The 11,931-nt window shown below is 47.4% G+C and overlaps 1 protein-coding gene across 1 annotated transcript in view; it reads right to left on the bottom strand.

Moving 5' to 3' along the window:
- LOC125486778 (coronin-2B-like) overlaps positions 1–11,931 on the bottom strand; it is a 104,185-nt gene that overhangs the window by 10,866 nt on the left and 81,388 nt on the right. Inside the window, exons 2-3 of the mRNA XM_048615756.1 lie at positions 5,032–5,232; positions 317–433 (exon numbers count right to left, since the gene is read on the bottom strand). Coding sequence (XP_048471713.1) covers positions 317–433; positions 5,032–5,232 — 318 coding nt within the window. The remainder of the gene's footprint in view (positions 1–316; positions 434–5,031; positions 5,233–11,931) is intronic.

Below are 11,931 nucleotides of genomic sequence, written 5' to 3'. Positions count from 1 at the left end.
CTCCCTCAGCACTGACCCTCTGACAGTGCGGCACTCCCTCAGTACTGACCCTCTGACAGTGCAGCTCTCCCTCGAAGTGTCAGTAGTGAAGTTGCTCAGAAGCTGTTCTAACTGCTGTGCCCTCTCTGTGGTCAATAGGCAGAGCAGTAAATCCTGTCTGTGAGATTAGGACCAACACAGAGGGAGTTCCTGTCTGTGTTCCTCAGATCGAGGAGGTGTGATTACACTTTGGTTTAAATTTAGTTCCCCCGATATGAATTAGTGATGTTGAAAAACTTCTTATCGAGACTGTAATATTTTTGACTGCTGCACTCACGGAAGTGTCTTCGGAACAAGAAGCTAGAACATTGTCCACGAATGGGTTCCATTTAATGTCCAGAACATTTCCCTGGTGACCACAGACCTTCGGGTAAAGAGGATCTATTCGGCCCGTCTAAGACAGAAGAAAAAGAGATGGTGGTTACTCCTGAATGGATTCTGTCAAAGATCTTGCATTTATGTAGCACCTTTCATTCAGGACATTGCGTAGCCCTTCCCAGCCAATGAAGTGCTGGCGTCAGTGCTATAATGGAGGAAAAACAGCATCGAACTGACATAAAGGAAGATCCTACAAACAGAAACTTCTTAATAATCTCTTTCTGTGGTGTCAGTTCATGAGTAAAATGTCATACGAGGCTTTGGAGGCAACTCACTGCTCTATCTTGTAACTGCACGGAATTCCAACAGTACAGAAAGAGGCCATTTATCTGCCCTGACCCTCCAAAGAGCTTCCCACCCTGCCCCATCCCTGCATTTCCCATGGCTAACCCACCTGCACATCCCTGGATACTAGGGGGAAACTTAGCATGGCCAATCCACACATCTTCAGACTGTGGGAGGAAACCCACGCAGACACGGGGAGAATGTGCAAACTCCACACAGCCAGTCACCCGAGTGTGGAATCAAACCCGGGTCCCTGGCTCTGTGAGGCAGCAGTGCTAACCACTGAGCCACACCAGTATTATGGTTTGGTTTTTGCATTTGTCTTTCAGGATAGATAGGGCGTCAGTTTAATGCTGCTTCCAAAACAGCGCAGCACAGACTAACAGCCTGTAACTGAGGGGGCACAGCGTTCTGAAATAGACTGGAGTGTGTCACCCACATGAGGTGTAGCTTGGTATCCAGCCCCCATGGCTCACCTCAACCAGCAGGCAATTTAAAACAATAAAATATTTAAGAGATGGATTTCTCAGGCTGGGTAAGATTAACGACCATCTGGACAGAAAATAAAGATATAAATTTATAAAGCACCTTCGGCTAATACCAGATGTCCCAGGACGCTTTACACTACTTCTGAAGTGTAGCCCCTTGTTTGGGAGTAGGAAACGTGGCAGCCAATTCAGGCACAGCAAGATTCCACAATCAGTAACAAGATCATTGCGCAGATCCTATGTTCATATCTGATGTCCATTGAGGAACACTCACCCCCACAAAACAGTGACACAGGGACCCCTGATACTCCCTCACAGGGGGTAGAGGGAGCAGATATTTAATGTCACATTCACACATCTGTACCCGTGAAAAATCACTCTTTAGGAACGAATGCTGCAGGATACCAGTAAATCTGTGTGTCTGTGGAGACAGGGAGGGGGTGCGGTATTAGCGATGAGCGGGGTTCTTGCACTCTCTGGTGCTGTGCGGAATACGAGGTCAGGAGTTACTTGTAGAGTTGACAGGACTGACAGCTGCAGCACCATCACAGGCAGAGCCCTACATCTGAACACAAAGTGGACTGATCGGCACTGATGTACTTCATCTGATTCAGCACAAGGACAAGGGGAGATCTGTAACCGGCAGAGCAAGGGTATTTGGGAGAGGGCAGGGTCTGCAGCCAGGGAGGGGGTTTTATATAAACCTTCCACAATTTCAAAAGAGATTATGCTTCAAAAGAACTTCATTGGTTGTAAATTGCATGAGATATCCTGAAGTTGTGAATGGTGCTATATAAGTGCAGACTCTTTCCTTCCTCACCTAAAGAAAACCAAGTCTAATGGAGATGCTTAGTTTTTAAAACCACAGAGCTGAGGTGGCCACTCAGCCCATCGTGTTCATGTTGGCCATTTGAAACAGATATCCAGAACTTCTCTCTCCCCTTCTCACCCAGTCTAAAATATTTTGATTGATGGAGACCAGTTTTACAGCATTAATGTTAGTTCTGTCCAGAAAGTGTAAATAGGGGAGAATATTTTACAATAAATTAGCTAAAAATATGTAAAGATCTTCTCTACCCATATTTCTTGAGTTGGTAACATAATGGCTCCAAGTCCATTGAGATCGGAGGGTAAATGCTGGAGTTCAGCATGCGACTGTTATTTATTGCCCTTCCACAAGGTGGCGGTGTTGTGTGTAAAAACCAACCCTTGCTCCAAAGCTGAAACTCTCAAACACAGAGTGCTGGAGAAACTCTGCAGGGCTGGCAGCATCTGGAGAGAGAAACAGAGTTAATGTTTTGGGTCGAATGACCCTTCTTCAGAACTCTCAACCTCTTGCCAGAAATAGATAGGGTAAACTATCCACTTTGTCACCCTTCTCTCTTCACCTGCTGGTTTGAATGGAATGGAAGTTACACAAATTATACCAGTAGGTGGATAGGCCACTCTGAAGAGGCCTTCCTCTCGTGGTAAGACACACGGGCAGTTCCCTGGCTTCGTGTGGTTTTAATAAAAAGTTTCAATGCAAATCAACAGTGATGCTAACAGCTGCTTCCCTTACTTCTCTCAGTCCCACAAAACCTGGAAAAGCTGCACGTCTGGAATTAAGGATCTGCATTTGTATGTCACCTTTCGCAACCACCGAAATCTCCAGAGATCTGGAGTCAATGAAGCACTTTTCTTGAGGAATACTCAACATTACAGGAAAAGCAGCAGTCAATTTGTGCACAGAGACGGATTAGGAGCAGGACTAGGCCACTCTACCCTGCTAGTCCGTTCTGCCACTCAATAAGATTATGCCTGGTCTAACTCCATACATCTACCTACACCAAGAACATTTCCCCCTTTTGTTTACTGGGAATCTATTGCCCACTGCCTTAAAAACACTGCGCTGGATCAAGAGGAGAGTGTCTAAAGATACTTGTGCACTGTGAGAGGTACAAATGACCACATCTCTGTTTTAAATGGACACCTCCTGAGTTTTAAACAGTGACCCCACCACCCCAACCCCTTTAAACAACAAGCTGGTAGAAGCTGCAACACGCTAAACACCAGAAGGAACCTGCTCTTTTGTTGATGGTGATTGAGGGATAAATATTCACCAGGAAACTGACAACGACTAAAACCAGAGACTGCTGGAGAAACTCAGCAGGGTCAGGTAGTGTCTGAGGAGAGAGAAACAGAGGTTAGTCTGACATCACTCTATTTTTAAGCTGCGAGGAGAAAGGTTTAAAAAAGACATGAAGGGCAATTTTTTTTGACAAAGAGAGTGGCTCGTGTGTGGAATGAACTTCCTGAGGAAGGAGGGGACGTGGGTACAGTTACAACATTTAAGAGAGATTTAGATAAATTCATGAATAAGAAAGGTTTGGAGGGATAGAGGCCAAGCGCAGGCAGGTGGGGTTAGTTTAATTTGGGATCATGGTCAGCACGGATTGGTTGGAGCAAAGGATCTGTTTCCATGCCGTATGACTCTGAGACACTTTAGTCATATTAGATTTGAAACATTGATTGGATAATCCTCAACTCCACTTTTCCTGCCTTTTCCCCACAACCACTGATTCCCTTCCTGATTAAAATTCTATCCACATCAACCTTGAATTTACTGAATGACCCAGTCTGTGCAGTAAAGAATTTCACCGCTTCATTACCCTCAGTGAAGAAATTCCTCCTCATCTCTGTCTTAAATTGCAACCCCTTCTTCTGAGATGATGCCGCCTGGCCGTGGACTCTCCCACAAGGGGAACAATCTCTCTGTCAATTGCTCTCAGAATCTAATGTGTTTCTATCAAGTTGCCTCTCATTCTTCTAAACTCCAATGAATACAGGCCTAACCTACTCAACCTCTCCTCATATGACAGTCCCTTCAAACCCAGGATCAGCTGAGCGAGCCCTATCAGAGGCAGATGAGGGATCCTTCCTGAGATAAGGGGTCCCGAGCCAGTATTCCAGCTGTGGTCTGACCCATACCTTGTACAGCTTTAGCAAAACCCCTCCTGACTTTTACCCTCCCTCACAGACAGGAGTCATAAGGATCTGTCACAGGGGATGAACTCAGGGTCAGTCAGTGAGCCCCATCATCTTTCAGTTTCGCTCCCCAACACGAGACTGTTGCTGATCTGCCATCACTGGAGGAGGCAATGGCCTAGTGGTGTTATCGCTGGACTGTTAATCCACAGACCCTGGTAATGTTCTGGTGACCTGGGTTCGAATCCTGCCATGACAGATGGTGGAATTTGAATTCAATAAAAATCTAGAATTAAGAGACTAATGATGACCATAAATCCATTGCAGATTGTTGGGAAAAACCCATCTGGTTCACTAATGTCCTTTAGGGAAGGAAACTGCCATCCTTACCTGGTCTGGCCTACATGTGACTCCAGACCCACAGCAATGCGGTTGACTCTTAACTGCCCTTTGGGGCAATTAGGGATGGACAACAAATGCTGCCTAGCCAGTGACACCTTCATCCTGTGAATGAATAAAAAAAATGGCGCACAGGAAGATCCCATCAAACAGCTTGTCGTTCCCTTCCTCCTCCCCCATTCTCTAGTCTCCTCCTAATTTTGTTGCTGCAGTAATCCCTCTAATAGAAGCTCCAGTCCCAATCCTCTCCCCCATTTCCCATCCAAGGCACCATTTAGTCATGTTTGCACCATCAGGAAGTTTTCCCCAAGTCGCTCTCTGTTTTATTTATCTATTTACCGTTGCCTTTTGCCGAGCTGGCGTTGGGGGGATAGTCAGTGGAAGGAGCTCTGGGCTAGTGATTGCACTGTTTATAATCGCGCACGTGGCAGGCGGTTACTGTGGGCTCTTGGTCGCCGTTGGAAACACATCCTACCTGTTCGAGGGGAATGACGAGAAAGGACCCTCCTCCCGCACTCTCAGTGACAATGGCGAGGAACTTGGGGTTAATGGCACAGAAGTGGTTGTCGTGAACGTTCTTGGTGATGGAGATGCCGTCGAAGCAGTGCTCCCGACTCGCTGCCTTGCCGTAGACGTTCCTGAACTTGGAGCTGCGGTACTGCGGGCGCCATGACATCTGTAAAAGAAGCAGAAGCGACCGTGTTAATGGAAACCTTCCCAGGGCTGGGTGCCTGATTGCATTAGTGCCAGACCGGGAGGTTTAAGACAATTACAGGTACGTGACCTTCCAGTGTAAACAGTCACGCTCTCAGAGTAATCAGTCAGGTCATGTACTGTAACATCATCAAGGACAGAACTCAGATGGTGTGTGTCTGTGAGATTGTAAATAGCTGCAAATAAACTTTGAGATATCTGTTTCAACAAGAACATAGGAACAGGAGTAGGCCATTCAGCCCGTTAAGCCTGTTCCACCATTCAATGAGATCATGACCAACCCGTAGTCTAACTACAAGAGCCTTTGGCTCATATCCTTTCATTTTTTTTGCTCAACAAATTTCGAGAGACAAACATTTAACAGCTGACCCAGCATCCAGTGCTGTTTGTGGAAGAGAGAGTTCCAAATTTCTCCCAGCTTGTGCGTGTAGAACGGGAATCTTTGTGGGACATGTTGCAGGAGCTCGCTATCATCCAGGACAGCACTCAGAGCATATCACACGGGCAGTGGGGTCTCAGCCAAGAAATGCACAGCAGGCACGGCTATTGCTCAGTGCCAGTGAATGTACGAGGTGAACCAAATCCAGGCGCTGACCCTCTGAGAGCCCATGTCTGTCTGGCAAGGAGGCCTCAGTCATCCAACAATCACTGTAGGCCTTTAGCCTGCAGGCAGGCAAGTAGAGGGGACATACCCGCTGTGTGCCATTTATAGTGACACTGCCAATCCATTTGGTAACATTGCACTCTGCACAGTACAGGTCACTCTACTTATAGGAGGACATCAGTGCAGTTCAGAGAAAGTTCACTAGGATCAGGACTGGAGAGAGTGGATTGCCTTATGAGGAAAGGCTAAATAAGCTGGGCCTGTATCCTCTGGAGTTTGGAAAAGTCACAAGTGACTTCATTGAAACATATGGATAATGAACTAGAATAGGCCACTTGGCCCTTCCAGCCTGCTCCACCATTCAATAAGATCATGGCTGATCTGATTTTAACCTCAACTCCACATTCCTGCACATCTGCGATAACCCTTCATCCACTTGGTCATCAAGAATCTACCTCTGCCTTAAAGATATTAAAAGGTTCCGCACCCACTTCCTTTGAGAAAGGGATTCCACAAAATCTCAAAGAAGAAATGTTTCCACCTCACTGCTTCAAATGGGCACTCCCTTATTTTCAAACTCTGGCCCCTCGTTCTAGATTTTCCTACAAAAGGAAACCATCCACCCAGTCAAGCCCCTCAGGATCTTAAACGTTTCAATTAAATCCCATCTGACTGTACTAAACTCCACTGGATACAGGCCGAGCCTCTCCTCAGAAGGCAACCTGCTCACTCCAGGTCCTGAGGGGACTTGACTGGGTAAATGCCCGAAAGGACAGTGCTGTGCCTGACCATCTCCACAGGGTTGATGCTCCTCACTACACTACGTGGGGTCAGGTATGGCACCTCCCAACCAGCACGCCACACGTTCTTTACCAAATTCCCTGGTGCCCTTCAGAGGAATGGAATACAGTCTGTCCCGTTCTCCGTGGAGAATGTCGTTACACTAACAGATGTAAACAATCAGAACCATGAGCCTATTATGGTGCAGAGGCATTCCCTCCCTCTAATTCCTTGCCGTTAAGTTCATTTGATCTTTTGACATCAGCCCCATGCGGGGGGAGTAACAGTGTAGAGTTTTGCAGGATTATAAAGCCATGAGACCATAAAACAAAGGAGCAGAAGTTGGCCATTCAGTCCATCAAGTCTGCTCTGCCATTCAATCATGGCTGATAAGTTTCTCAACCCCATTCTCCTGCTTTCTCCCTGTAACCCTTGATCCCCTTGATAATCAAGAACCTATCTATCTTGGTCTTAAATGTACTCAATGACCTGGCCTCCACAGCCCTCTATGGCAGTGAATTCCATAGATTCACCACACTCTGGCTGAAGAAGTTTCTCCTTATCTCCATTCTAAAACGTCTTCCCTTTACTCTAAGGCTGTGCCCTCAGGTCCTAGTCTCTCCTACCAACGGAAGCATCTTCCCAACATCCATTCTGTCCAGGCCATTCAGTATTCTGCAAGTTTCAATTAGATCCCCCCTCATCCTTCTAAACTCCAACGAATATAGACCCAGAGTCTATTATATGGGAGTTGGGCTTCAATTTGTAAGGATTGTTTTTCTATTACAGAGAGAGAGAGGAGAGACAGAGAGAAAAAAGAGAGAGAGAGAGAGAAGGGGGAAGGGAGAAGACAGAAGGGAGAAGGGAGAAGAGAGAAGGGGAGAGAGAGAAGGGATAGGCTGCTGACTCCCAAACCAGAGCTCCTCCTACAGGGCAGCTGGGAGGACAGCATCAACACTGTTTGTACATGATGCCCATGTGGGAGCTGGCACAGTGATATCAGTACCCACAAGGGCAGTGACAAGGAAAACTTAAATAGTCAGACGCTTTACCAGATTGAAAGGGACCACAGGAGACTGTTGTACAAATTGCTGTATTTGTACGAAGTGTGGAGCTGGGCAGAAGGTTGACATCTGTGCACCCAACAAGACTTCAGTGTTGTCTAATCTTCCTTCTCCCTACTGCTACCTTGGCATCTGCAGCTGAGTGTGACGAAACATGTTGACTGCGTTGCCCGATTGTCTCATATGATATTAGTGGGCACCTCCTGGCGATGTTAAGCTGGGAGAGCACTCTGTCAGGCTGGGCAGTGGCAGGAGGGACTGAAATAGATGGGTGCAGCAGGGCACTTGTGGAATTTCCCAGGATGAGATCCCCATGGGCCCTGTCTGACACTCCTCTTCCCTCTCAGTGGGCAATAACACCTCACCCAGCCAATCAGATCATGCATCCGTGACTCGAGTGAAGGTCCTTTCACATGTGCAGCAGAGGTTGACCATTTGAAGGGCTGAGTGGCCTACTCCTGCTCTGAGTTCCTATGTTCTGCTGGACCTGGGCTCTCCACAGTCAGGGAGTAACCTGTTCCATGTGCATGTTGGAGTCACAACATTGGATAGAGACTCGGAGCAAGACTGTCCCAGCCCTCGGTCCAGTCTGCACATGATCACTGGCACCTCTGCTGAATACTCCCCTGCTGTCCCTGCATCTCCGTCAGCTCAGCCAGCAACTGTAGTGGGCCCCTGGTCTAGAGCAGAGACCTTGTCTGCTCCACCCTCCTGGCAGTGCCCCCCCCACCCCCGACCCCTTGTCACCACAATCTGACCCTCATCTGACTCTGGATCAATTACCCATTGAGGGGCTTTGGGGCTGGGGGAGAACAGGGGGGGAAGGCACTGACAGTGCGGCCCCTGAGGCTCAGGATCATTCCTCTCCAGAGGCAGGATCCACAGGGCTGCTGGAGAGAGAGACCACAGGCAGAGTGTGCAGGAGAGGCTCTACTTTTTTTGGGATCTGAAAGCTGTGTAGAACCACAGAAAGAGAGTTGTTAGACCTTTACTGAAGGTGTCATTAAGATATTGCTGCTTGATGTGTGGCTGGGAGCAGCAGATTGGAAATGTCCCTGCTGGATGGTTAGCAATATCGAATCTAGCCTTCAACTCTTCCCCCTGCTATCCCAGCAGCTCAACAGCCTCTCCCTGAAGGGGGTTCAGGAGCCTCATGGTCAGGCATCTCTCTCCCAGCTGGGCACACTCACATGCTCAGCTGTACATCTCAGATAGAGAGACAGTAACAAGGGCACAGCGCCACTGTACCTGTGTTGATAGACACAGAGAGAGACATCATCCCCAGAGCTCAGTGTGTCACCAGTTACAATGTGGTTTTGGGGTAAAGTTAGGAGTTAGAGGGTTCTGAACGAAATGAGGTTTAGTGTCAGCAAAGAGCGAGAGTCAATGAGACACAATGTTTACACAATGTGTGTCCCTGAGAGGTGTTGATCCTGAAGCCATGTTTTATGGTTCTGTCCTTGTCCGTGTAAGCTTTGGGTGGAAAGGTACCGGAGGTTGTGATGAGGTCAGTGAGCCGATAGTGAGTGTGTCCGAGCTCCTTTGCGCTTCCAGTGCAAACCCTGGCACATGGATGACAGGCAGTGCCTCTGTGGTGCCAGCCGTGTAACACTGGCCACTGCAATGAAGTGGCACACATCGACTCCACTCTAGTGGAGATGCCAGGCACGTGTGTGTAACAGCCGTGGTAGCCTCACAATGGGAGCTCATGCTCACAGACACGAAGCATTGAGGATAGAATGAGACACCCTCTGGTGAAGATCAGCAGGTCCTCTGTTCCCTGGTAACCCCAGGAGCGAGATTCTCTCCGGTCACCCACGGACGCTAATCCTCCTCTGGACCTCAGGCTGCCTTCACTTGGCAGAGGTGGCTTCCTGTTGGCAAAGACTTCCTTAATCTCCCAGCCAACCCTCAGGAGGAGCCCTCCTTCCTGCCTTGCTGTTTTACACATGTATAATGATTGGAGAACAATGTAATTGTACCAGACATGGTGATGACTTAGTGGCATTATCACTAGACTACTAATCCAGAGACCCCAGTAATGTTTTGGGGGGGTTCAAATCCTGCCGACAGATGATGAAATTTGAATTCTATAAAAATCTGGCGTTGAGAGTCTGGTGATGACCATAAGTTGATTGTTGGAAATGCTCACTAATGTCCTTTAGGGAAGGAAACTGCCATCCTTGCTTGGTCTGGACTACTTGTGACTCCAGACCCACAACAGTGTGGCTGATTCTTGACTGGGATTAATTAGGGATGGACAATAAACGCTGGCCGAGCAAGCAGCATCCTCATCCTGGGAATGAGTTTTTTAAAAACAACCTGACTAGAGACCCCCAAGCAGAATCATAGATTCCCTACAGTGTGGAAACAGGCCATTCGGCCCAACAAGTCCACACTGCCCCTCCAAAGAACATCCCACCCAGACCTATTCCCCTAATTACCTATGTCTAACCCAACCACCCCAGGACACTGTGGGCAATTTAGCATGGCCAATCCACCTACCCTGCACATCTTTGGACTGTGGGAGGAAACCGGAGAACCCAGAGGAAACCCACGCAGACACGGGGAGAATGTGCAAACTCCACATAGACAGTCACCCAAGGGTGGAATCAAACTGGGTCCCTGGCGCTGAGAGGCAGCAGTGCTAACCATTAAGCCACCATGCACCTCCTGCCTTCAAAGCTACCTCCACACTCACTTAACCTCAAAAACAAAACACAATTCTGCCTGACATCTCTGATAGAGAAGAGGATGTTATTCCCACCCCCACATCCCGAGAGATTTGCTGGGAGCAAACGCAGTGAAGCGACTTTATAGCATCATCTGAACTCAGGCCAAGTGAGTGCCTGGTGATTTCCACTCGTGTATCCACGGCGATGACACTGCATCTTGGCTGGGGATGAGTAACCAGCATCACCAGATTGAGCAAAACTCCCCAAAAGCTAATCAGGAAGGGATGAGCATTTATTGCAATTTTTGTTTAATGACTTTGAGGCATTAATCTAATCTCTGGGCTGATATACCAAAGCTTAAGCCTTGCTCTCACAACTCTTAATACTATTGGAATCCCACACAATCCCATAGCCCGAAACATCTAAAATATTAGACAATCCTCAGGAACTTTATTTGAACCATGGTATCCCTACAGTGCAGAAAGAAGCCATTCAGCCCATCAAGTCTGATCCTTCAAAGAGGATTCTATGTAGACCCAGCCTCATACCCTATCCCTGTAACCCTGCATTTCCCATGGCCAATCCACTTAACCTGCACATCTTTGGACTTTGGGAGGAAACCGGGGCACCCGGAGGAAACCCACACAGACACGGGGAGAATGTGCAAACTCCACACAGACAGTTGCCTGAGGCTGGAATCGAACCCAGGTCCCTGGCACTGTGAGCCACTGTGCCGTCCCTATTTATTTATCTCATTGCATCAGGTGTCCCTTCTCTTGCAGCAAATGAAAAAAAATTCCAAAATGTCTCTCTCAACCTCAAGACACCCTGATGTGTTTTACAGCTAATGAGGTATTTTTGCAAGTTGTTGTAATTTTAATGTTACATGCTGGGTGATATCGGAGGTGGAGGTTGCGCATAAGGAGAGTGAATTGGCTCCAGTCTTTTCAATCTCCTTAGTTAGCCATGCCAAATCTTCCAAATTCTTTTTTCTGTGTGAGGCAATACCTCTCTCTAATAAAAACATAGCTATCCACAGTCAACTGTATCAGCAAGGAGCCAATTACAAGGTTCTCCTGAGTGAGAGAAAGAGTAATTTGATTATTATTTTCTTGCAGTTAGCAAATAAAGATACAATACACATGGGCACAAGGCTAAAAGGAGATAGTGTGCAGGACAAAAGATGAAAGAAATCTACAGTCTAAAGTTCTTGGTCTATAGTCTAAAACCTCATTTCCAAAGACACTCTGAGATCAAAGCTGTTTAATTGATGCTGAGTTTTCAGCTGTAATGAAGAATTCCATTGTGCTTTGAGCATTCTGATACTTCTTTTAAAAATCAGTTATGTCATTGGGCATTTTTCTTCCTTCTGGAGAGGCTGAGAGAAGCCTTTATCCTGCTGGTTCCAGTCACAAATCCATCTCCACTGCTTTGCCAAAAAACAGCTTCTTGAAAGATGAGATAGTAGGAACTGCAGATGCTGGAGAATCTGAGACAACAAGGTGCAGGGCTGGATGAACACAGCAGGCCAAGCAGCA

The sequence above is a fragment of the Rhincodon typus genome, chromosome 33 (assembly GCF_021869965.1).
Source record: "Rhincodon typus isolate 14 chromosome 33, sRhiTyp1.1, whole genome shotgun sequence".
Taxonomy (NCBI): domain Eukaryota; kingdom Metazoa; phylum Chordata; class Chondrichthyes; order Orectolobiformes; family Rhincodontidae; genus Rhincodon; species Rhincodon typus.
Note: the sequence above shows the minus strand (reverse complement) of the source record. Positions and strands in the feature narration are given on the sequence as shown.